Source organism: Fundulus heteroclitus, chromosome 11, assembly GCF_011125445.2.
Source record: "Fundulus heteroclitus isolate FHET01 chromosome 11, MU-UCD_Fhet_4.1, whole genome shotgun sequence".
NCBI classification, from domain to species: Eukaryota; Metazoa; Chordata; class Actinopteri; order Cyprinodontiformes; family Fundulidae; genus Fundulus; species Fundulus heteroclitus.
Genome location: NC_046371.1, coordinates 26,249,799 through 26,277,566, shown reverse-complemented (window position 1 = coordinate 26,277,566; position 27,768 = coordinate 26,249,799). Strand labels below are relative to the sequence as shown.

Below are 27,768 nucleotides of genomic sequence, written 5' to 3'. Positions count from 1 at the left end.
ACATTAGTCGAGTACGGTTAAACATGAGAAAAAGTTATAACTTAACCTTACCTGATTAAACTGTATTTTCATACTTATATTGTCATGTCCTTTCAACGTCTATCAGGTTGCACATCGACACGTAATAAATGCGCTACCAGACCCCCCCCCCCCCTTTAATTATACATCAAATATCCCTCATATCACTCATGCATTTACTTTTCTGTAGCTACATTGTTTATTTTGTTTGTCATGGTTTTAATATTCTCCATATGCCTTCATTACAGATTTCTAACTCCACTCGTAAGAAATGCGCTCTTCCAGGCTTCGTATTTCCCACTGTTGCCATGGTGAATCGCGTTATCTGCGCCCCATTGATGAGGGGCTTCGTTCATGCTCGTGCTCACACTTAACTCAGGGTTGATTAGACGCTGAGTTTAGTTACCGGATCTGTTCTGAAACCGAAAACGCGGAGTATGACAGTGTGAGGTAGAACTACTCAGAGTAGCTGCTTTCTACTCAGGGTAGAGCGGCCATTCTTTCTGAAAAAAGGCCCAGGGAGGTGCTGATTTTTCCGTTGGCGTTGCGATTGATTGTTTACAATATGTGTCTAATTAATGTTAAACTGGACCAATTCACTGCTACGAAATCAACAGCTTATCGCTTATTTCCAACTGACCTTACCCCGGCAACCACACAGCATCTCCTGTCTTCACCTACGTAGGTATCGAGAAATAGGGTGTGTCTGAAGTCAGGGGCTGCATCCTTCATAGGCTGCTTGAACCAACAGGAAAATTCAACTGCAATAGCCACCGTTCAACCCTTAAGGGGGCAGCACTAAGAAGGTTTTAAGACAAATATTGTAGAAGTTGACATCATTTTTTTTTTAAATTGCACAATAACATTAAAGTAGCGCCGTTTGGCCCAGTTTATTCAGTTTATCTGCAAAAAAACAAGAACGCTGATTTTAAATCGTGAAATGTTTTACTAATAAATAACACACATGGTGTTTGTCATCAATACATTTTATTTAATGGTATATTTTGTCAAAACGACTTTAAACATTTGGTCAATTAATGAATGACAATCAAATGAAGAGATGATAAAACCACGTTTTAAACAAAAGATTGCGAGGAATCATGAATATGTAAAGTCGGGGGGGGGATAAAAACCCTGTACAGTTATTTACAGCGGAGACAGCGGGCATTCGGGCTCCATCTGTTTGGTTTCACAGCTGCTTCACGCTGTCTCGGTTCTCAGGCAACAGGAGTCGCGCTAAGGTAAGGGCGGGGACAGCCGATGAAGGCTGGACCGTCCCAGTTCACAAGCCGATCTCTTCCAGCAGCCGACGAAAGACCCGGCCAACGAAGACACGGTCCTCCGAAGGATGTGGCCCTTCAATTGGGACACATCCTTAAAGTAAAAGCAGACACAGAACGTCATAAACGCTACATTTTGTTCAGATGCTTTTTTGCTTGTTTGTTTTTTATAAGCCCAACTGCTCCAATACGTTGAGGCGCTATGGAGAAAGAGAGCTTGGAGGTCAGCTGTTTCAAACCAACTCCCTCCCAATACAGAGGCACAATGCTGTTTAACCTCGCCATTGTTTATCAACTGGCTGACAAAGGTTTTATCTCTCTGGTACACTGCCCTCCATGCATTTGGGATGTTTAAAACAGCGGTCAGCGGTGTATTTGTGCGGGTTTGTGTGGATGGAAACTTTTCTGAAAATGATCCTGCTTGTCTGATATTAGTTTTGAAAATGACGTGGAGGAGATATTGGACCTGGCTATGTGTGTACAAGACGTTAATCTCATTTTGCCAAAACACACAGTTCCTGTTTGAATCCTTGCACAGATTTAACAAAGTCTACATTTTATGTTTGGAAATCTTTTTCTGGCACCGCTCCCAAACAACCGGTTGACGTGTAGATAGCATTTTAAGGTAGTTATAGAGTTGGCGAACATAGACGTTACTCTTGGAACCATGATGATTTAAAAGCAAAATCTCTGACCATCCTCTTCACTGCGTGATGAATTTGGGTCCTTGGCCAAGTCAGAGGCTAAATGAAATGGGCCTCCTGTCACTTACCTCTGGGAAACAGAAAGTCATGGACTACTATTTAGATATTCACTAAAACACTAATGAACATACAGTTTAAACTAAAAAACAATGCTACACCTGCTTTTAAAAACTTTTTGAGGTATCAATAACCATGCCGAGTATTTTATTAGAAACAATAAACGTGCCCAGCACTCTACAACATGTGTAGAAAGAACTACATACGTATATTTAAAATACTTCTAGAAAACCTCCGTTTAATCTTTTCTGTCCTTAAAGAAAATAACCTTTAAAAACCTTGTTGAGTGGTAGCTGAAGAAATGCTTTAAATGTTTTTTTGTGTGTGTTCATAGTTTTCAGGGAACCCTACACTGTGCGGGTGGCGGACCAGCGCTCAATGCGGGGCAACGTAGCAGTGTTCAAGTGCCTCATCCCTGCTGCCGTGCAGGAGTACGTCAGCGTTGTGTCCTGGGAAAGAGACACCGTTTCCATCGTTCCAGGTAGGAAATCAAAAAGCGGATTGTGGAGTGATTTGGGCTGGACGGATTGACTGCTGCGTAACTCCTGGATGTGTATGTCTTTATCCTTTACGTCTGATTGAGTGGGAGGGGGGTTTGATGCAGGGCTCTGCTTGACCGAACTCCTAATGTGCGTCTTCTGTCTGCTTACCGTTCTGGATCACTGATCTAGGGGGCCTTCGTCCTTCTCCTCCTCCTCCTCCTGTTCTTCCTTGACCTTTCCCTCTTTCTGTCCCTCCTTTCAAGGCTTTCCTCATCACATTGAGTTTTTCTCCAGCTAATGTCAAGTCCTGCATTTAATTTAGCTCGGCGCTGAAGAAAACTTAGAGACAGACTTCCTTCCAAAAGTCCAATGGTTTCTATTTCTGTCCACTCCCCGCCTGTCTTTCCAGCATGTCCTTGAAGAACAGGGCCACAATTAGAGACACAGGATGTCAATAGGACTGTGCCGTCACATTCATCTTCATTAACCTCATTTGGGTGTGAGCGAGTCTGACAGAGGATGGTGGAGAAAAAGAGTTGAGCTCGATGTCGCGCGGCACTTTTTTTGCGTTTTTTTTTATTTTTATGTTTGGGATACACATGCAACGTCTATTTGTGCATTTAAAACCACTGCAACCCCAGTGCAGAAGAGAGAAATGGGCGAGAAATAAGAGAGCCGCAAAGAGGGTAGTAGAGCAAGAATAGCCTCAGGTCCTGAAGCAGATGGTGTTCATATTCATATGTAAGCGAAAAGACACTGATACCATGATGCATATGTACTGGGCTTTATTTTTATTATATCTAATAAATACAAACTGTGAGATGTTGTTAATTGAATCTTAGAGATTCCATAGTGAATTGTCTTTCAGTCTGGTGTGTTGCTGATCTTTCTTTTTCTGGCCCAATCTTCCATTTTTCCTCTATTTGGGTCTTCCCCAGACTTTCCAGTAGTAGAAGGTTTTCATTGTAAAGATTTCCTCGACTATTCGGGTCCATTTATGCAGAACTAGTGGGTCTACATGGTCATCTTTCCTTAGTATTGCTATATGTCAAGCCTCTGTTTGAATTTTAGCTAAACATTTACTGCTACATTGTTTCACGTTCATCTGAAAATATACCACGGCACAAAAGCAAATTAAATCTCAGTAAGATTTTCACCTTATTCATTATTTACGTATTACCATAAAGGTTTTGTTTTGGATGTGTCCGAAATATGTGTCAATCACTGGCATTCACTCTTTAAAATTCTGGTTGCAGTTCACTTTACCCTATTGCGTTTATTTTGTGATGGTTCAAGTTATTAGTTTCTTTTTCTTTTTTGCCATTGTTCTTATACATTCATTATTCTATATATCCTTTAAAAAGTCTGAAATTTTCACAATAAGAGATTATTTGACTTATACATGTTTTAATTTTCACACTTTGAGTAAAAATTGTTTCCCTTCTACAGGACTGTCTCTGAAAATTTTAATATTGTGATAAAGTTCTTTATTTTCTGTAATGCAATTAAAAAACATGAAATGTCATACATTCTGGATTCATTACAAATCAACTGAAATATCGCAAGCCTTTTATTGTTTTAATATCGCTGATTATGGCGTACAGCTGAAGAAAACTCAAAAATCCTATCTCAAAATATTAGAATATTTCCTCAGACCAAGTAAAAAAATAAATTATAACAGCAAAACAAAATCAAACATTTGAAAATGTCCATTAATGCACTCAGTACTTGGTTGGGAATCCTTTTGCACAGATTACTGCATCAATGCGGCGTGGCATGGAGGCAATCAGCCTGTGGCATTGCTGAGGTGTTATGGATGCCCAGGATGCTTCAATAGCGGCCTTTAGCTCATTTGCATTGTTGGCTCTGGTGTCTTTCAGCTTCTTCTTCACAATACCCCACAAATTCTCTATGGGGTTCAGGTCAGGGGAATTGGCAGGCCAATCAAGGACAGTAATGCCATGGTCAGTACACCAGTTACTGTGAGAATCTTATGTCGTCTCTTAACCACTACCATACTTGTGATTTAGTTTACTGAACCAAGCTGAGTGTTTTTCAAGGCTCAGGAAACCCTGCAGTGTTTCGAGTTAATTAGACGATTCAAGTGATTAGTTGAATAGCCTACTAGTATACTTTTTCACGATATTCTAATATTTTGAGATAGGATTTTTGAGTTTTCTTCAGCTGTACGCCATAATCAGCAATATTAAAACAATAAAAGGCTTGTGATATTTCAGTTGATTTGTAATGAATCCAGAATGTATGACATTTCATGTTTTTTAATTGCATTACAGAAAATAAAGAACTTTATCACAATATTCTAATTTTCTGAGACAGTCCTGTATTTGTACTTTCTCATTAAAATCTCCTGCTTTTCCTCTACTTAAATATTATAACTTTGTTTATATATTGATTGCTTCAGTTTTAATATGATTCCCCAAACAAATTCTTCCAATGCCCTTAGAAAGTATTCACCGCCTGAGATTTGTCACCTTTACCACAGTAATAGCTTTTATTCATCAAATTATGGTTAATATACTAAATCATTTCAAATAATTGCATAAATATTCACCTCCTTTACAGCAGTGTTTATTAGCTGCACCTTTGTCTCCCATCACAGCACCTAATCTGTGTGAAAACGTTTCAGTCGGACTGGCACAACTATTCTTCTAGACACACCAGCTCAACCTCTTTCTGGTTGCGTGGGGATGGGCGTGAACAGCTCTTTACAAATCCAGCCACAAATTTACCTTACAGGGCATGCTGCTAAGAAGTATCCTCAAAGCATAATGTTGCCATTATTTATTTATTTTATTTTTTTTGTGTGAACATTTTAAAGATACAATGAGTAGAATGCTCTCAAACATCCAGCAGAGGTGAATAATTTCTATAGGCATTGTGGATGGTCTGGTTTGGATGTGTCATTTCTCTTTGTGCATATTTCTGGTTTCTGTGTGTGGCGTTGTGAGGCTGCTCCGTGTAATTAGGGGTATATAGGTCAGTTGATGAGCAGTGAGTGTGAGAATCAGATGCCAAACGGGATGAAGCTGCATACTGAGCTCAGGGTTCATTTCTCTTCGACTGTCTGAAATATAGCAAATACTTCCAGTGAGGCGGAATCGGCAAAAATAAACAGAAACAAATATTCAGGCAAAACTATAGATGCTGATCTCCTTGCTTCGCCCCTTAACCCTTCCCCGTACTCTCTTTGTACTTTCCTCCTGCTTCTGCTCCGGCGAGGGCCTGTCTGGATGGATCTAATGAAGACGTGAAAATTAAAATTGATTTTGTTACTAAAGGCTCCGTGCATGTGTGTGAGAAGCTGATTGCCTGTCTTGCCTGTCAAAGTCCTGTCAGCTGGTTTTAAGAAACGCAGCAGGAGGTGTTACGACTGATGCGCCGAGGGTAAATCCACTGTGCAAAGGTGAACATTTGTTTCTTTTCTTCACATAGTCTAGTCATTCGTTTAATAGCTTGCCTTTTTTTTTGTATTCGGCACGAGAAACCTTTCAAACTTCGCTTTTGGACCACGAAATAGATTTGCGTTCATAAAAGATGACAGTTTTATTTTGAATAACATAATAAAAAAAAAAAAGATGATGATCCCCTTCTGAGGCTCATCTAACCTGCCTCTTATCTCCCAACCTAGAAGCAGGGATAATCAAAAGCTTAAGAGAAGGAAACATTTCCTCCACTCAATGGTCTATGGGGATAGCGAACATCAGAACAGAGGAAGAGGATAGTTAAATCCCAGTGAGCTATATTACATTGTCGAGTGTATTTTCATAAGTCATATGGACTAATTTTAGCGGTAGTAATTTTAGACTACCTCAGTTCTCTCCGTCTTAGGAAAAAGATGCTTTAAATGAGAAAGTCTTATGAATCTTTGTACCTGGTATTGAATAGAGGTTTTAAAAATAGGCCATGATACTAAGATCCCGTCTAATATCTCATTTGAACCGATGCAATATACGCAGTTAAGTAACAGCAGGTATTATGTGATCAACATTAGTGTTGCATAGCGATGTACCAGTCATAGATCTGCGGCCAATTGGCCAGCTCTGACCTGATGAAAGCAATTTTAGCCTATTCCGGTTTCCCTTTGATCGTAATTACTTGCAGTGTTCACAATAGTTTTTCTTATGTTAGAAACAGAGGTGCATGTTAGGCCACATCCACACAGAGTTGAATACTGTATCCGCACAGAAAAGTTGGAGAAGAAAGATGAAGCCGCATGAGGCTAGAAGAGCCGTAATACCCGTTGTAATACCTATGCCATGCCAGTGAGTGGCGCAGTAACGCAGCTACAGAAGTAAAGAAGGAAGCAAAAGGAAGAAGAGCCGGGAGAAAATAAACAAAGGCGGGAGGGAGAACAGAGGCGTTTGTGTGCAAATCGTCCATCTTCATGAACGCAGTAGAGGAGCAAAATTTGTGTAAAATTCACAATTAACTGAATAGTGTCTGAAGCACAACAGCAACTCCAAAGTCCACCGTTGTTGTTTGTGTTGACACAAGCGCGAAAAGGAAGAGGTGAGGTCCACGCTAGCTCGCCTGGGCAAACACGACAGTTTCTAGCTGATTATTCGGCTAGGGGTGTCAAGACCGAGCCACTGCAGGAGGGCGGCTTCAGGCTTATCCAGTCTAGGAGGAGGTTTTCAGTGAGTGAACAACACTCACTGAAGTCTAGCTCTATGCTTTAGACGTTGTGATGGACATATATTATTTCTTAAAGGTTTATAGCAACGTTATATGCTTATAAAAAGGACCAAAAAACATTTGATCATGATAAATCAAGGTTATCTACACCTACATTTTACATTATGATAATTTTTTGATAGTCCTTTTTGAGCCTAAATAGAACCCCAGTACTGGCCGCGAAGAGCAGATATAAACAGATGTGGCGCCATCTACAGGCAGTATGGCAGAACTATCAGAAATGATCAGACTAATAAATCAGTACTAAATAATGCCAGACTGAGCCTGACACCTTTGCAATGCCTTGCGGTAAAGTAGCAGTTCATAGCATTGCTATTACTATTGTCACAGTATTAATAAAGACGTTTGCTCATTTTAATCAACCCTGCAGTCACACACACACACACACACACATATATATATATATATATATATATATATATATATATATATATATATATATATATATATATATATATATATATATATATATATATAGCCTTATTGTGATTGTGCAGCACATAACACCACTTTTGTTGTCCATATATAGATATTTTTTTTGTTCCCAACTGGAAGCTCCACAGGTTGTCCTCAATATGCTGCTCCTACATGAGGTTAAGTACTAGATTTGTTAACGTGCCTTCTAATATGTGTATAGTTGGTTTCTAAAATATTATCTGACTTGACTCATAGAGGTACGATCTTCAATAACTGGATTCTTCTTTTACTCTGACACTAAGTGCTTGTCTAACAATAACATATTTACTTTGCATTTTGATATGAATGTTGATAATTTGACTTGTAGTATATTTTAGCGCAGCTATATTCTTTACGGACTTCTGTCTGGCCACAGCGCGCAGAGTTACACGACTCAGACCAGGAGCTGCAGCAGCCAATAAACTCTCTCTTTCATTGTGATGAAACATGACAATTACTCACTGCACAACAACAGATATTGGGGTGTGAGTTTCATCGTGGAGCCTGACACTGATTCCTAAAAGCCTTGAGCTGTATAGTTACTGTAGTGATCGAAAGGAACCATTTTTAATTATTTAGTCATCTCTAGCCTTCTTTAATTAGTTACTTTTTGTGAGGACTTTGTGTATCTTGTCACAAGGTGATAACACAATCAAAACATATCTATATTGCCAGAGCTCATTTGAGTTTTATTTTTGGATTAGAAAGGAAACAAGAGTTCTACTCATCTTTCCAGTAGTTTCAAAAATACTTACATTTGTTTTTCATTGATTGATTTTTTTATTGGACTTGGATTATTCTGCATGGGGTCTTGGAGTCCTTCTGCCTTTAAAGGAACATTTGTGCCGCCTCTAACCTGAGGCGAAGTTCATTCCTCTAACTCTCCTCCAAAATTTCTCACCATCTGGACGCAACATCGGGACAAGCAAATGCCCAGACAGCCCCTGCTACTGCTGCATTAAAAATGCTAATGCCCGACTTCATTTTCCCTCCGTGCATGCACTTCTTTCTTTTTTCTTTTTTTTTTTCCCACAGTGGAGTCATTAGGTGCGGACACTGATCATTAGCACCGACATACCGGTCGGAAGGTGGAGTTGATGACTTAACACAACGCAGCCGTGCCCTTTGAACCCCAACAGGTTCCGTTTTGTCAAGCGCACACGTTACCCATCTGGTGCACGGTGTGTGTTTGCGTTTGAGTGCATGCGTGTCCCCTCGCCTGTCCCACTTTCACGTCCAGCCAGGACACTGAGTGGGGTTTAAGAGGGGAGGGGTGCAGGCAGACTGACCTATTTTCCTCTCACTCCCCCCCCCCGTCCCATACTGTACTGTGCCCGTAGTTAGGCCTTATATGTGTGTGTGTGTGTGTGTTTGTGTGTGTGTGTGTGTACGTATGATGGACCCTGGTGAGACAATGAAGGCTACTAGTCAGAACGAGGATCTGAAGCAGGAGAGCTGGAGCAGGGACAGAGAGATGGAGGGTACGTGGACAAGCATAAAAAAAACAACAACAGTGGGGCACAGTGAGAGCTGCGCCTGCAGATCCAGGCAGCCAGTCTAACCAGCAGAAAGCTAATGAGAGGCTCCGATGAATAGAAACAGGACCAGCAGATGGCTGCAGCCACATGGTGGTCCACAGAAGATGCCCCGCAATACTCTATGTAATCCACCTGCTACACAGTTTGCTCATATTTATGCATTTGCAAAGTTATGCGATTTCCATGAAATCCAGTCTTTTTTTTTTTAAAAAAAGAAAAAAAAAAAAGAAACACAAGCGGAAGGCTGGAAGAATTGAATCAGTGTAAGTCTGTAAATGCTGCCTTAGGAGGCAGGGTAGTGCAAACTTGGATCCTACGGGGACTCACCAGGTGGCGAGTTCACTTACAGGGTACATTACAGATCGATGGTCTGCCCCTCGGGTCCCCGCTGGATGTTAGGCCTTTCAATAGACATGACGGCGTGCAGCCCGCAAACACACATCCAATCATACAGCTGGAAAACAACAGGCCTGGTGATCAGTTTACAGAATCATCTAAGTTAGCATTATGTGTGTGTCCTTTGGTATCTGATTTTCATCTAATAGTTTGTCTGAAATATAAAATAAAATGTTTTTTTTTCCATTCACCAAAGGAAACCTGAAGATATCTTATATTTCTGAATATTATTAATGTTTTTTATTATTATTATTTTTGTCATGACATGGAGGTCTTATTAGGAAAAAGTTAATTTTAAGACAGAAGATCATAAACCCACCTATTTACCATTCAGTACCATGTCTAATCCAAAGAGGTATTTTTCTCCTGACTCCTCCTAAATAACATTTTTCTAGAGCCTCAAATGACTCCATGTCAGTTTGCTCATTTCCTACTTTTATTCTCCATCCCATTCCTATGAATTGCAGTTTACGCCCTTACTTTTTCTACCTTTTTGAATAATGACATAGACGTAACCGTTTCATATCCCTTTAAACCATGGCATTTGGGTTTTTCTTTGTAGTCTCCCTCCATTAATTATGCCATGGAAATACTGCAATACCATTCATAATTCAATTTAATTTAATATTACTTATGTTAAACTTTCATTGGTGAGGGTTCCGATTTTAGTTTGGGCCAATCAGCTCTTATTAAATATTAGGGATTAGGAGCCATGACAAAAGTTATTTTAAGTGACCCTGCTTGTACATATAGTTTATTAGAGTAATACAAATGAATTTCCCACTAGAAGACTAGATTATCGAAAATTTCTTTAAACTGTAGGTTGTTAAAATGGATTTGAAGCGTCTCCAAGGTGGGTACTTGATGCTTCATCAGTACGAAACATCGAAAAAATGGCTCCACGACCGAACCTACAAAGGTTTGAAATAGCAAAGGCCCAAAATGTCAACAACCCACTGGACCTACATAAGCCATCAGAAAAAAAATAACTAAGTTGTACAAAAAGAGAATTAACTTCTTTTTTTTTTAATGGAGTTCAACCAGCTCACGAGAAGGGATGACACATGTTACTGGCAACCCTAGAACAAGAAAAAAAATACATTTTAGCAACATATTTGGTGGATTTAATAACCCTTATTTCTGTGTCTAAGAGTTGAGTGTGCTGGTGAAGATTCTCAGTCATCCAGGTCATGGTCATTCCAAAAAAAGTAAAAAACAAAGCAACTGGACTTGTTTTCCGTAGTTGAATTCCATAGTTTCAACTACGGAAAACAAGTCCAGTTGCTTTGTCTAAGAGTTGAGTAAAAGTTTCCAAAATCGCAAAATGTGTATTATAGAAGTAAATGTGTTCTTTAATTTCTCTAAAGGGCCCAAAAAAAACATTTAAATTTAGAAATCTTACACTCTGTTTTTGAAGAATCACTGTTCAGTGTAGAGTAATTCAGGTTAGTCCTATTTCAGCAAAAAACTGAATCTGTGAAATAGCCCTTCAACATTGTGCCTATAGAAAGCCCGAAGCTTATGGTAACCCAAAGTAGCCAAAATGCTGCTAGATAAACCATTAAACATAGTCAAGTCTTCTTTGACCATAGCTGCCAAGGCCAATGACATCTTCATTAGCCTACAAGTCAAGAATTGCTTACTCTTTCCATTCTTTTCGCTTCAAAACAGGCGTGCCAAGCTTAAAGTACTCTTGGACTCATAATGATTACTTACTTGACAAAGTCACGTGCTAAAATCAGTTGGCTAGCACTTTTTGGGACAGACTGTTGACATTACTGTGGCGGTTCTTTTGGTTCCTCACAACATGCATGAGGTGGCTGCTCAGCGATTTAAAAAAAAAAGTGATTGTCATGAGGCTCCAGAGAGGTGGGGCAGAGAGGGGACAGAGGCGGAGAGAGACCTCGTGGAGAGCAGCAGCGTGTGAGGACACGATGTCTGTTTGTACTGTAAATCTGTGCCTGTGCACTCGGAGCAGGAATAAATTAATAGATACACTCGTCTGGAACACCGCGGACTCTTGTAAACAGTTGTCTCACACACAGACGCGCACACACACACACACACACACACGCTTGCTTTCAGAAAGTACAAGGAGTACAAGGCGCAAACATGCATTGCCCTCATCCGTAACACAGTAAAGCCATTTTCAGGTTTCGCACGATGCCGCCTGAATCGGGCGTACTCATTAAACATTAACTCGGGACACATTAAGGCAGAGCTCTGCCCTGCTGTGTGACGGCTGTCCTGTTGTTGTTGTCGTTCGTCTCGGGCTGCCTGGGTGCAACGGGGCGCCGTGTGACCGAGGAGGACGGGGAGCACGTGGCCTCCCCAGGGCTCTTGGAAACAAAACCCTATCGACCCTCGCCTCCCCCCATCATCACTGGGTCGCACATCATCCTTCTCGCATCTCTCCGCTGCCTCTGTCCCATGTGGCACACAGCAGGGCACAAGGTTTGGGGGGGGGGGGGTTAGCGCAGGGACTGCATCATGCAGATGAGGGTGCGGCACATCCAAACATATTCCAAATGCACCCGAAATTTAGCGGGGGCTTCTGATTTTGCTTTTCTGAAAGTAAGCGATTGCCACTTGATGTATGGGTTGCTCATCTCTGCTACTTTCTCCGGGTATATTTTTGCCCCCCCTTCTCTTATTTGCCCCAGTGTGCTGAGAGCGGAGCAGATGGAGTGCTGGCAGCCATCTTTTACTCAGTTAGGTTGAATAGGCACGTGGGTGGGTGTGTTAATTAGCACAGATAAGTGCATGTGTCTGCATGCGTGTTGTCTGTGTGTTCAAGGGGCACAATAGGCATAATTATATCTGCTTGAGAGGCCCAGTTGTGTGTGTTTGGGAGGGAGGGGGGTATGTAGAGGTGGGAAGGGGGGAATGGGGTAGGACAGGCGGAGTTCAGCAATGACCCAACTGCAGGCTTTGTGTGTGCAGAGCAGAGGGCTGACAAGTGTCGGCTATTATTGACTATTTACACACTGCCACACTCGCCGGCTCACGTGCACTTAACGCGCATAATGCACGCACTCCACCGCGGCTCGCAGTCGCTCCACTCCGCCTCCGCTGGCTTTGTGTCTCCGCCGAGCACAAAACGGGTGCCGCGCGGGCATGTTTACAGTGTGTCAGCGTATCAGTGTCACTCACCGTAAGAGGAAAAGATGGGGAAGCCCCCTGCGAGCACATCACTCTGACAGGAGTCTGGTCACTATCTTTCCTCCCAAGCCAGGCATCGTCGGTGCAGATGCTGAAAGAGACAGCGAGCCAGTGAGGGGCGCGCGGGTGGCAAAGCTTAAAGGAAACACAGACTTCATGCAAAGTAGGAAACTATTCTGATTGGATGTTAAAGTTGTTGACATCCTGTCACAAACCTAATGAGTCATGTAAATCCACACCCTGCATCAGATCTACTATTGTCTTTCATTGTTTTAGATTGACGTGTCTACCAGAAGTTTTAAAACTCCTTTGCCAAATTATGCTCACCATGTGGAAATACAATGCCTTGCAAGAGTATTCCCTATAAACGATTGTTTATAGGGAATGCTCCTTCCATCCTGGGTGACAAATGAAAATGATTTAGGTTGATTTTACTGTAAATATCTTACTTTTAGCTCCTTTAAGGCTGACTCACAGATTTACCTTCCAGGAGGATGAACAACCCTAAACATACAGCCAGATCTACAATGGGATCCTTTGGATCAAACTTTGTTCATATCTTAGAGTAATACAGTCAAAGTCCATGCATAAATCCAGTTGAGAATCTGTAGGTAGATTTCAAATTTGATGTTCACAAATGATTTTCATTGAATCTTACTGAGCTAGTCTGCAACTGAAAACGGGCAAGATTTCCAGTCCAGATTTGCAGTGCAGGTGAAAAACAAAAGGCTAGCAGCTGTGATTGCAGCAAAAAGTGGCTCTACAATGCCACTTTGTAGAGGGAATGAATACAATAGAAACACAACACATAGATTTATGGGTAAAATCATCCGTTTTGTTCCTATGACATTAAATCTCAATAAAACACATCAGAGGTTTATGGTTGTGTAGCGGGGAAATCACTTGGAAAGGTAAGAATAGTTTTAAGAGGCACTGTAGACTGTATTTAAAAAAAAAGAACAAAAGTGCTTTTTTTCTCCATAGCACATTAGCTACATCTTTATTATCAGCTCCAGCCTTGCATTGCCTGTATATATATATATATATATATATATATATATATATATATATATATATATATATATATATATATATATATATATATACAAATACAAATTGTATATAATACAATACAATTTGTCTTTACTGGTTTTGGCAAAGGATATGTTCTAATCTGGACTTTAACCGCTCCCACAGTCTTTAAGAAGAAGTGAAAGTAGAAAGGCTTGTGTCAAGGCTTAAAGTAAAAGAGGTGGAGGGTTTATGTGGCCTAGAGTGGGAATAGGATTTAAGTAAAGAGGTTTTACCCCCTTTTCTTTGGCTCCCGTCTATGCTTTTGTTAAGGTTAACGAAAAAGGGATTAATGCGGGGAGATTATGGCTGGCTCTGCTTGGAAATTGTGTTTAAGGAAATGTTTATTTACTCAAAAACTAGGAAGCGTGGCAAGAAGTTTGGGTCAGGTTTTCAATCTTCATGTCCGCAGTGATTTTTATTCTAATCCCGGATTTAGAAAGAGTTCCTCGTGAGAGTCGGGGAATTACATCCTACTTTTTGTATCAGATTTAATGAGATTGTCACATGTAGTAAAGCCGTCAAACTAAACGTTTTTTTTTTGTCTTCTCAAAATGGACAACTAGATGTTCATGAGGGTAGAAATACATTTTCCCTTTTAATGTTATGATACAGCTGAAGGTTTTACATCTGAAAGGAATTGTGGTCAGGGATTGAATGGGATCTCTGGAGGTTACCCAGGCACCGTGTTCCTACATGACCTCCCAATCAAACCTATTGATTCTACTCACTATAAGCTGTCCAAATGCACAGATGGGTCAAGTCAACACTGCTGGCCCTGATCGACTGTAACAGATAGGAAGATGAGCAGCGCGCCAGGAAGGCTTGTGCGAGGTTAACATGATGGAGAAGGGTAGCTGCAGCTGTTTGTGGATTTGCTTGTACAAATTGTGTGTAGGCAAGTCAATAATTCAACACATGGGTTGTTGTTTTTCTCTGCTGTCAAACTCTCTTAGGACTAGAATCAACTACAAAACAATATAGACAGCCACTGTTTCCTCTGACCTGTTTGAACTTGGGCTGTTCCCTTAGCAGACAGATGTTAGATTTATTTTTTTTTTACAGATACTGGTTTGTATCATACTAAAAGTGGCAAGAGAATGTGGGCTTAAGTAATTAAATGCATTTAGAGCACGGGGTGATGCCATGCTGAATGGCACGGTGGTGCGTAAACACATACAGAATTTGATGTTAACTAGAAATTCGGACTATAAAGCTACGATGGAGGCAAAAACAGCAGTTTGCAGTGTCATGAACGCTGGAGTGCATCCTACCAAACTCTGGTAATCAGTGCTTTACCTGTCAAAACATACACAAACCCAAAAGCAAACCAGAATTTCCAGATCAGTTAACGTGTGGGCGGATAATGTCAGCACAAGGTGGAGGAGCAAGCTGTCCTGACAGTAAACCGAAGAAGCCATGCAAACTAAAAGGGAGCATAAAATAACTCAGTAGTTCTTGGATTCTGAATTGAATTTGGAATAAGCAGCTCTTTTCTTTTTGTAAAGTACCTGGAGATGACATTTGTTGAATTGCTGCTATATAAATGTTTGAATTCAACTGAAAGATCAACCAAAACTGAGTTTTCTTCCTCTGTAGTATGCATAAAATGTGTGGAAATCTAACGGACGCTGGTGGGAAGATTAAGTTAGATGTCCAAAATTTCACAGCATGAGCATCACAACTCAGAAACACCATATTTACCGTGTGTGCGACACAATTGATGCAAATGCTTCTCAAATGTTGCAGCAATGACACAAATATGACCTCACTTATTTTCTCATATTACGTTATGCCGACTCTCAGTCTGCACTGACATACCAAATGCTTGGAATGGACAAAACTTGAGCTGGGAATTTTTTTTCTCCCAATTAATTCAGCTAATAATGGTATGATATGGATTCACTGAGGGCACTTATAGACTGTGCAATGATGAGTAAAGGATGTGTCAGCTCCAGATACTCTGGAAATTATTAGGTATTCATCATGTTTTGTAACCTGGCAAGACAAATTAATAACGTGTAGCATTCTCGATTTAGTTCTACACATTATCAATCTGGGCCTGCTCTCACCGAATCTATTCGGGGAAAGGAGGGACATTCAGCAGAACTTTCCAAGCTGATTGGGCGAAGCGACACGTAGTGCCAAAGTTTGGATTTAGCCAGTCACAGCATCAAATGAAAATGTCTTTAGCAGACACAAACATCTTGGACATCCAAAAATGCACAAAGCGCTTCTTGCTGTTCTTCTTTCAAAGAAGAAATTGTGGATTCTGAATAAACGGATGTGATTGCAGCACTGCACTACCAAGTTTTTTTGCTTTTGTCACGGCTGTGTGTCCTGCGCTAAGCTATAATACTGCAGCGTGATTGGTCGACTCGTGTAGGGTCGCTTGTCGTACAGTTGAGTGGGACAAAATGGATATTCGGGTGTTTTTGAATGCACAAATTCAGCTTGAGAATTTATCTTGCAAGCAAGGCTATGTGTTTAGAGCCACGTGAAAAAAAAAATATTTTTTTAGAGGGACTTGGACACTTTAATTGCATCTAGCCTCCAGTATTACCGCAGTACAAAACATGTTGCATTCAAAATATTTTTTAATTGGAAAGACTTTACTTATTGTGTCGAATGACTTGGTTAATCCAGATTAATGAATTAATTACAGTCTATTATTAATAAGATAAAAATTTTATTCATGTCTCACCACTAATAAATGATGTGAAAGAGTGTTAATTGACAAGAAAATCACCCCAGTGGTGCTTTCAAACAGTAGACGGTTTATAACTAATTGAAGAAGTTTATCCCTCGTATCCAACCCCGACTACACAGATTGACCTTATACCCTCTACTTGAGGCCATTTTTCTACGGCTTTGCTGTATTTTGCAGTGAATATTCCTTTTGTGGTTACAGTAAGCCATACAGATCCCTGTAAACATGAAGCCGCTTGCAGACTCCATTCTACTGCCTCTCATGGTTGGTGAGACCCTCTTGAGCAGGAACAAAAACAGCGCTGTGCCCATGCGGAAATTGTGTGTTTGGCAACCGGATCGTTGCTGCAGTGCTGCACTCCAAAGTAAAGAAAACTCCTTCACTAGCTTTAACAGCAAACTGTTCATCGGATGCTGTCATTTGCACAAAGGGAAGAATTTCAGTTTCATAATTAATACTAAAGGTATATGTTTTCTAAGAGAATTGGTTTGAGTCTTTTGAGTTTGAGTCTCTTTTTGATAATGAGACTGAGCTCCTCACAGTTGCTTTTTATCATCATAAATATAGACAGGTAAGCCTAAAGTTAGATTCAGGTTAAAAGTAATATTTTTGCCAATATGTCATTGTTGTTTTTTTTTTTACCTATTAGATGTTTTTATGTTTTGGAGTGAAGCGAATTAGCGAATCTTTGGAGTTAGCTAAAGAGTAGAATAACTGCAAGGATGCCGTCCCACCTCAAAGACTAGGAGCTCATCAGCAGACACAAATTATCAAAATACCAGCAGAAACAAGCAGAAAGCTGATCAGCAAATATATAAAGGGTTGTTTATTTATTATTATTATTATTAGTAGTAGTAGTAGTAGTAGTAGTAGTAGTAGTAGTAGGAGGAGGAGGAGGAGGAGTATTAATCATTTGAGGTATGACTTTGTCTTTTCCTATCAAAAACAAACAATTTGCTTACATGAATGCAATTTACGTCTAAATATGGCCGGGCATATGAAAAATGTCGGAAATAGTAAAAGATTCCCTTTAACTACTTCATTGACGAAATGTTTTCTTGTTGTGGCATTAACTAAATCCTTGTTTCCTAACATTTGCGATTATTTTTTTTCCCCAGAATTGTAGCCAAATAAAGTGCATCATATGATTCTTTGATCCTGTTCGTCTTTAGGGTCATTTCTCTGTCCTGCCTGGTAAACCAGTCTGTGTCACTGTCCTTATTCGTGTGTGTGTCTACTAGCAGTATTTATATATCCTCTCATCCTCCGTATCCCTGCGATGGGCAGTGGCACTCCTTTGCCACCAGCGCTCTAATAGGCAGAGACCAGGCGGCTCACTCAGCGCTGCTAATGCAGCTCGCTGCCCCAGGCCATGGGCTAAGCTGGACTACACTGCATCACACACAAACACACACACACACACAGTCCGACAGAGACACAAACACATATGATTGGCCCGCTACAAAATTCAACTCTTTGTCTTTATCTGAAGCTGAACAGCAGTAAGGTGAAGAGGCGAGAGCTTTACGCTGCCGGATGTTTGCTTCGCAGCACAGTTTTAAAGTCTCGCGTTCCTTCCCTATTGATAATGTGCTGCACAGACAACTAATGGTTTGGTAGAAGCTAATGGGGCATCCTGCAAAAAGGGGTAGGTGTGTGGACTGTGGCGGCACGTGTCTGAGCGATTCTGTGTATTAGGATGTGTGCGTATATAGTTTTTTTTTTTTTTTTTGTCTCGTGGGACTCTCATTATCACTGCTGTCCCAGATGTCACCCAGCACATGAAACACACGTCATGAATAATGGAGTCCTATTTCTACATCTCTCCCTATTCCTCTTCCATCCGCTCAGCCTCTTCCCTCCTCCATCCCTCGTTTCCTCTGATGCTCCCACTGTTTCTTAATCTCCCCCTGCCGCCACCTCTATCCGGGTTGGTCCATTTAGGCTGTCTGGTTGGGTTGGGATGGGACGCAGTCCTTCTGTGGCTCTGTGTTGAGTTATTAGAACCATGTGCGTCTTATGAAGGCAGCCGGTTTTGAGTCTGCCCTCACAGATCCGTTCAGACTTTCCACAGTCCAGTCCCCCCCCCCCCCCCCCCCCCAGTGTTTACTGTTTAAAGTCACATAGGGCAAATTGGGACAGAGGAGCCAGTGGAGCAGAAGAGACGAGGTCTCATCGCCGCGGAAACTGGACTCTGCTCCGTGTCTATACCCTGTGTCACCCCCCCCACACACACCCCACACCCCGCCCCGTCTCCTCCTCTACGTTCGTTCCGCTCAACTTTCAAGCGTCGTCCGTACTCACGCAGTTGGTGGACGAGAGCTCGCAGGGCAGGGCACATATGATTGAAAGATGAGGTAAGCAGTCAGAATTGGTTAGGGGAAAGAACAGTAGTTAGGATTAGACAGTGGAGCGTGGCTTTTTAATGAAAACATGACAGAGCTGCGGCTTCTTCTCCCAGCGATTCGATCGACCCTCTTCCAGAAAATGAGCAAGTGACAGTGACGCGAGCCGGAGAAAGGAGAGAGAGGCTGAGATTCAGACGTTCCTTATGCCGCGTCGGACTAAACCGGCATATTGATTCATGCGCTATGGGGACAGTTTGGCCGCCTTAACAAAGTCTCTTTTGCTAAGGCGATGCAGCAGAGTGGACTCTCATTTATCAGCGTGGTTGAGCATGGGCTGCGGCAGTAAAACTTCATTTGAATGTGTTATAAATAGGGAACTAGCCGGAGACATTTTGTTGCCAATTTCCATTGTGCAAAATGTGTACGGTTCTGAGCTGCGAACAGCATTCAAAAATCCTTTTTTTTTTTTCCAACTTTCCTGCGATGAGAGGTCATTAATTATTTACATCAGGGGCAGTGGAAAAAAAATCAGTCGCTATAAAACCATGTTTTACCATTTTAAACAAAGACAAATGATTAAGAAGTTGACATCATAAACTGTCTTTAGCATCTAATGTTACAAATTAGTGTGGTGAGCAGCGTATTTTGTTAAAATACACACCAGTTGGTTCTAATGCCCAAACTCCTTTGCTTTACTGTGTTAAGCCTTCTGGATGTCTTGCTCTCTCACTATTTCACCATCTAAATGAATAAACGGTAAACGCCTCACTGATTCGTAAAATACAATTGATTAATTTGAGTCCTGCTTCTCTCAGTGACAGCGTCCACACCGAAGAGGGTTTTTGTTTCTCTGACAAGGTAATGCATAGGTATGGCGCATTCAAAGACTGAAAGAAGGTTTTATTTTTGAGTTTCCAACCAGCCAGTCAAGAGTCGAAGCCAACCGAGGTTAAAAACCAACCAATTGCAGTTACTGGTCATGATTTCAGTGGATATCCAGCCAGTCATATAGGCAGAGTGGGTGAGAGTCGTACAGCAGGACGCAGCTAGGGAAGAGCCTATTTCATAGCAAACAACTGAATCTGCTCTACTCTTTCAATGTACACAGCAGAGGGAGGGAAGCACAGACAGGCTGAGGCGTGCTCTCGCTCTGAATTCAGATGTAACTCCCGTTTTTGCATAAAAGATTGGGGAACAGAGACATGCACTGTTGCATCCCCCTTTAGCTAGCCCTCTATCTTTCCTTTGACTTTCCCAGTGTTTCCTTTCTTCCCTTTCCTTCCTATCGCTCGACATGGAGTATTTTCCGAACACTGTCCATTTTCCGCTTTAACGCGTCCCTCTAATGCAAAACTGGACCGCAGCCATTCACTGACTTTGCGGCGCTAATTCCAACATGTGCATTTATTAATTTTTTTTCTTGCCAGCGGGGATTTTTTTTTTTTTTTTTTTTTTTTTGCGTCCTATTTTAAGCTTGTGTGTTTCTGAGCGTGTGTGAGTGTCTATCATGTCAGCATCCGTCGGCGCGGAGAATATTTCAGCACTGCAGAGAATGCCTCCAGAATGTGCTGCATTTTTCTTTGCTTGTGTCTTCTTTCATTGACAGTCACAACTGTTTGATCTGCTCCTTCTTCCCTCTGTCTTCTAGCCTTCTTTCATATTCTTCTCTGCAACTTGGCGTTGAGAGCAAAAGGTGTACGGCAGAAAAACGGAGCCCGGTTTGGATAAAATCACATTTAGTAATGCTGACTATATTTCCTCACTCAAACTTGAAGGTGTTTTTATCCAGCAAAACAATTTTCAATGTGTTATTGTAATTCAGACTCAGACTTACTTTAATGATCCCAGGGGGAAATTACTTTTGTTACATTGCTCCAGAATACACACATTGTTATATATATATATATATATATATATATATATATATATATATATATATATATATATATATATATATATATATATATATATACACAACATTCCACACAAGGTAATACCATATCACAATAGTCATATCACTTCACCTTCAGAGAATATTTAGTGGCAATATTAAAATTACCAACTAAGCTTTGAAAATAATGAATGTCTAACCACACTCTAACCCACTTGAAGAAAAGATTGATCACATTGATCACATCCATGAAGCATTCTTGGTGTAAACTTGTCCTATTCTGAAATATCAAGGCGTTTTTTTGTTTTGTTTTGTTTTGTTTTTTTTTGTACTCTGAATGCAGTGTTCTGTAAAATGTTTCCAAATCCTTTGAACTTTTTTTTTTTTTTTACACTTTGTCTTGTTACAAAAACCCAATCTTCACTGTGTTTTATTTGGATTTGGTTTGCTAGACAAATACAAAGTAGTGCATGATTATCAAGTGAAAGCTAACAGTTGAATGCAAATGCAGGCCACACTTTTCAGATTCTTCTCATGCTTTATAAAGTACAAAAAAAACTTTGTAAAGCATGTACCGATGTTTTTCCACTTCACATGCTTTGTGTTGGTATATCATGTAAAATCTCAATAAAAGGCATAGAAGTTTGAGGTACTAATGTGAGAAAATTAAACAAAAAAAATAGAAGTATGAATATTTTCAAGGCACTGTTGTTTTTTAACATACGTCTTTAGTAGATAAACGTGATCTGCTCCCAGATAGCTCTTTCACAGTCTGTCACACCTTTGACCTTCAGCTACTTTTTCTATATTTGCTCGTTTCTTAGCTGTCATATTTAGCTATCTTTGTCCTTGAAGTACGAAAGACCTTCCAGGCAATAAACTAAGGCCATTAGCTGTAATCTGTGTTGAGTAAGATGCAGACTCCAGGGAGCAGGTTTTAGTGATCCACCGCAGAAGGGAACAGGAGTGGGAGTCTAATGGCTGATTAGCTGATTAGCCTGATTGTGCATGCAGAGGGGGACCCACAAAAACTGGCACCTTTCTTTCAAAATCCGTTGATCCAGTCTAAATGTTTTGCAGGAAATTTCCCCTTTACAATTCAGACATCAAGGCTAAAGCCATCTGCATTGAAAGCATGACGAGAGTTTGCTAGCTGCGCGTTGACCTTTAAAGAGAAAGCCAAAATATAAAATACTTTTAAACCAAAGAATTGTGCTTTTTTTTTGTTTGTTTTCACAACAGTACTTGATAACAAAGCTACATGCTGCTGAAAACTAATCCGGAGCAACTTTACGTTGACACCGTTTTCATCCTGGGTTCTTCCAGAGCCGTTCTGCATTTCCAAAACTACAAAAGGTTACACGGTTGCTGCCTGTCATCCTAAGCAATTTGCAAAAACAAAACATGATTTAATAATTGGTGAGAGTACCGCCGAAATCCTAACGCGATGGCGGCGAGAAGGCCCTAGCAACAGAGAGAGAGGATGAAGGAAGCACGAGTAGGAGGGGAGGGGGAAAGATGCAGAACATCAATAAATAATGGCCCCGCTGAGGAGGTGGAAATATGGGCCTCGTTATCTTTGCACCGACGCCTTCATTTGCATGTGAGAAAATGAGGCTGCACCTAACTCACAATCGCTGCATGCACACTTTTGGACCCACAAAGGCCATAGTATCTCTATTTATAGACAATGTCATGCTTTTATTTTTTTTCACCCCCCTTACTCTCTCACACACATTTATACTTGTAATATTTTCCATTTTTCCTTCCTGTTCTTTTAAAAAAATCTTTTTAAAAAATCCGTTCTTGCAGCAGGTTTCTACTGTTATGTCACTGCATGGCTGCCATTTTGTTGAATAAAAAAAAAAAAAAGACAACACAAATAAAACCCAGAGGAGACAGCAAATGTTTATTAAGCAGCAAAAGTCTGTTTCCGTCTGTGCAATGCGCCCTTATGCTGCAGAAGATATAGTGAGAGTACATGGCAGGTCTTTGGTAAACACCAGGTAGTGGTGCGCTAAGCAGGTTTATTCCACATAACTGCCCCTGTTGTAATTGGTCTGCAGATTAGAATGTATTCATTTTATTCTTTGCGAATGTAGGCCCAATTTGGTCAGATTTTTTATTTTATTTTATTCCTAACCCTTAAAATCCCTGCGAGTCTCATCTTTGTTTTTGAATTTTTGAATGATTCAATTTCACCTTTGCTTTAAGGCTGAAACATTGGAAACTACCTTTATAAACATAACAGCAAAATTCAATGAGTAAACAATACGCTTGCGAAAGAAACTATGAGACTGAAATTAATTTGATTTTGTTATTATGAAGTTGTGAAACATTTCTAGTTATTCTGGTGCAGCGGTTGGGATTAAGAGACTGAAATGATGGCTCCCGTCTGGAGTCCATCTGCATGCAGGAATCATGAGCAATGCTGCTTGACTTTTTTCCATGAACGCTTCTCACTGATGCTGACCAAAAATCAGGCGAGATCCAACGACGTCGACTTCCTCAAGGCAATGTGGCTGCTTTCAGAGAGCTTCTTTGGTACTGAAGATACTTCTTAAAGGGTTGTTTTATTGTTAAATTATCCTAATCTGTTAGTCCTGGGAGCCATTTAGTTTTTTTCTGCGAGTCCTTTTTTATATGTTTTTGGTTGGTGGATTTTTTTTATCTATACAATTAAAACCAGATATGTAGACATACTGTATAAAAAGAAGATTACTCTGTCTTTAAATAACTTCAGCAAGCCCAGATAATGTCATTGCTTTGTAAAGCATGTATGTTTTGTAGGGAATTGTGGACCTGTACCAGGGTATACCTGGGAACAATATCAAGATGCCCAAAGGTGCCACATATATCTGTTCAAACAATTATACACAAGTATTTAGTAGCATGGGATTGTCGAGCCATCGTGTCATTCAGGCACGGGGCGGGATCTGTGGCGCAGAGATGAAGAAGTTTTGGTGTTGAATGTGCAAATCAACTCCAGAACAGAATCTAAAGATCATGAAAAGATTCAGCGAGAGAGTGCCTTTATCTGTATTAAAACAAGGTCTTTACCAACATGAGCTGACGTGAAACATGAATATGAAAAGCCCAATTACAATTTGGAAATGCACTTGTGACATAATGACCAAAATCTTTTGGAAACACTTGTCCTGTGGTCTAAAGTTCGACCATAATGAACATTGTTCCAATTTTGAGAAACTTAGGGGAAGCTTGCAGGCCCGACAAGACCATCCCACCAGTGAAGTACGGAGGTGGCAGCATTGTGTTGTGTGGGTGTTTTGCTGCTGGAGGGACTAGGCAATTCACAAAAAGACAGGGTATCATGAGTAAAGAAATTATGTGGAAATATTAAACTAACTAACATCTCCAGCCATCATCCAGGATGCTGAAACTGGGGCACAAATTAGCCTTTAAATTGACCCTGACCCTAAGCATAAATAAGCCAAATCATTTATAAAGTAACTTGAGGACAACAAAATCAAAGTTTTAGAGTAGCCGTTACAAAGCCATGATCTCAGGCTCTACGGGAATTTGTAGGCGGAGCCTAAAAGTCGTGCATGAGCAATGTGGCCTACAGCCTGACCCAGTACACTGCAAAAAAGGAACTAAAAGCAAGTAAAATTTTCTTGAAATTGGTGTATTTTTCCTTGATTTGAGCAGCTATATGATACTATTTGCCAATGGAATTAGTATTTTTACCGCTAAAATAATTTAATTAGGAATTCTACTCTTGAAATAAGACATTGGCGATGGATTGTTCCTATTTTAAGTGCAAAAATCTTATTCCATTGGCAAATAGTGTTATTTACCTGCTCAAATCAAGGAAAAATACACAAATTTCAAGAAAATGTTACTTACTTTTAGTTTCCTTTTTGCGGTGTGACGGCAGTTCTGTCTGGAGGAATGGGCCAAACATCCAGCGAGCTGCTGTGAGAAGCTTGTAGAAGGATAACAGAAAGAAAGCATTTAGAAGTAAAGACAAATCTGGTAACTCTGACTGGTCAGGAAAAGTTAAGTCTTTCTTTCTTTCTTTCCAGATCAACTGAATTACAGCTAAATGAAAGATATTAACTCCACACCTGTAGGCATGGGGTTTCGCACATTTTGCTGCACCTGCGTATGTGTGTGTGTTTTGTGTGCACATCTATCTGTTTATGTGATGCACGCCGGCTCCGCGTCTCATTATCCAGTCAAGTCAACATGAATAAAAACTGAGGGAGCAGAGTGATTTCAGATTTAGCAATTAATATTTTACTCCGTCTGACACTCTGCTTAGAGACCGGGGGGGCTTGCATAAGCAAGGGAGATAAAAGAGGTGAGGCAGACGATGTGAGAGTTCACACAAAGACGGGAGGAGAGTCATCTCAAGATTTTGCTAGCAAACGACTCAGGATGGACAGACAGCGAAAGGGATTAGGCGAGTTGTGTAATCAGCGGCGTTTCAGGAGCCGCAGATGGGACGAACGCAGCCCACTGCAGAGGACCTGGGGACCGAGACCAGAAAAAAAAAAAAAAAAAAAAAAAAATGTGGCTTTGACAGATCCAGCTGACTCCCCCCTTTTCTCCTGCAACCTCTCTCTCCCTGCCTGTGTCAGAGTGTTGTGACAGGCATGTCTTCGGTGTTGTGGGAGTAGCAGCCTTAAAGTGCTCATTATCCTGTAAGGCTTCATTCTGGGGGGCAAACAAAGGCTGCTGTGAAATTGCAGCCTGTGCCTCCTCTAAGGTCATGATGTTGTGAGAGGAAACACACACACACACACACACACACACACACACACACACACACACACACACACACACACACACGCGGTCCTTAACTGCCACCTTCACCGCATCAGCTCAGCCTCCTGACTGACAAACACAGGCATTTTAGGTCAAATATTGATGCTTATAAGCATACTTACGCTTACATACACTCGAGCACACACAAGCTGCTGACGGTTGGGATGCTAAAGAGCACGAGGTGTTTGATATTTAACAAATTAAAATTGAGCGCAAGATGGGCTGGAAATTTTTGAAAAATCCCCTACCCAATACATAATTTTTTATGCTATAACTTTATCAAGAATGGAATCGTTTAATCAAGACTGCCCACGGTTTTCCAAAGTGGTTGCAGAATTATGAAGACTGAGGAAGAAGGGATGGAGGAGTGGATAAAGATTGACTGGAACTGCTGTGTTTTTAAAGTAAACTTAAGAAAATGTACACTCTAAAAAAACACTTGGTTTAAAAACAGTCAAATCTGGGTTATTTGGTAAACTCAATCCTCGTCACACTTGGATCAATTAACAGCTAACAGAATTGAGTTACTAGTTTGACCCAGCATACAGGGTTAGTTTTTTAACCCCTAAAACTCAAATATGATATAGAGTGGCGTCACAAACATGAAGGCCACGTCTGCTTTCTTCTCTCTTTATTGGCCTTATAGCAATCAAACCCTTCTTAGAATTGCTGACCCGCTTTTTTCACATTCCCACTGGTATTAACACTTTATCTGGTGATGAGCTGCAAGATTTTGAAGTTGGAGGGCCACATTTTCATCACCCTAATCTTTACCTCCCTCCGCAAATTCTCAATGAGATTCAAATCAGGATGGACCGCAACCTTTTAATATTACTACCAGTGAGAGGAAACATGTTGTTTAACTGAAAACATGTCTGAATAATTTTGGGAACCAATGTAACACAAAGATCTTAAATAAAAGTAGAACATATTTTAAATAGCAAAGCCACGGCTACTACGCAGCTGCCGTTAAAATGTTACATTTATAATTACAGGTCTTGTGTTGTTTGTGACGTGTATTTATTGTTTCGATTTTAAGATATGGAAACAGATATGGAGAGCAAGAGAGTACAGGTGAGAGAGTTTACAGTCACTCTGTTTAAAAAGAAGATTAGCTGCTTTATGCACTCATTACAACAGCTGACCAATCAGTTTTTGTTTAGCTTAAGATATTTGGATAAATCAAGAATTAAATTGTACTTCAGTCACAGGTAGTGACAAAGATGTAAAGTCAGCCCCAAGGTTGGGGTGTGAAGTTCCTCCTTTGCATTTAAAGAAACAGCACCAAAATGAGTTATTGTCAAACACACCTCAGAACAGGGATAGCAGAGGAGCCAGTGGAGCTACAATAACAACAACTGAGACCAAAGCCTTGCAGCTACACTTTTTATAAACCACTACTGAATGATTTCAACCTAAAAAGGAAGGTATTAAAAAGTATGGCATGTCCTCTTTAAAGGGACTTCATAATTGAACTTTTTCAGATCTGTAACTGGCCCATGCCAATAAGAGGTGTGAATATGAGCATACCAGGCATAACTCCGCAGAGGGGAGAGAAGAAGACAACGCAGAGACAGAAATGGCTTCCCACTGTGTAAATATTACACATACCTTAAGGCTATAGCTTTTTTAGAATAAAAGGAACGATGTATAGACCTGATCTGTGTTGATCTGGTACTATATACAGAGCACAATTAATGAGACCATAAGGGCTGAGGATGCCATTGGGTGACAGATTGCCTCGCTGGGCGTAACGGGTGAAAAGCTAAGTTAACTTGTTCTCTGGTGTGTACTTAAGTCCTTTACACAACCCATTAAATGGCATATTGTTACTATCTTACCACTTTATGTTTCATCCTGTAGCAGCGTTTCAGTGAAGTCTGATCAGTCAACATGGTGCTCTGTGAAGAACGATGAAGCTCCTTCTACTCCAACCCAACAAACCGGGTCACAGGTTTTAACTCGATGTTTGGTTGAAACTACCCAACTTCTGTTCCAACGTCATAACCCCGTAGATTTTTGCGTGGTACGGAGATGGATGTGGGTTCCTATAGTTGTGCAAGCTGCATAAAAAGGCCTGGTTAACTTGCACACGCACATACAAAGCAGACATCTAAACTAAATTTTAGTGGGCTTATTTCGTTCTAT

At 40.6% G+C, this 27,768-nt stretch overlaps 1 protein-coding gene across 3 annotated transcripts in view; it reads left to right on the top strand.

Moving 5' to 3' along the window:
• LOC105929366 (Down syndrome cell adhesion molecule-like protein 1 homolog) overlaps nt 1-27,768 on the top strand; it is a 91,322-nt gene that overhangs the window by 24,498 nt on the left and 39,056 nt on the right. For all 3 annotated transcript variants that reach the window (XM_012867104.3, XM_012867103.3, XM_036143281.1), the window contains exon 3: nt 2,394-2,540. In XM_012867104.3, coding sequence (XP_012722558.2) covers nt 2,394-2,540 — 147 coding nt within the window. The remainder of the gene's footprint in view (nt 1-2,393; nt 2,541-27,768) is intronic.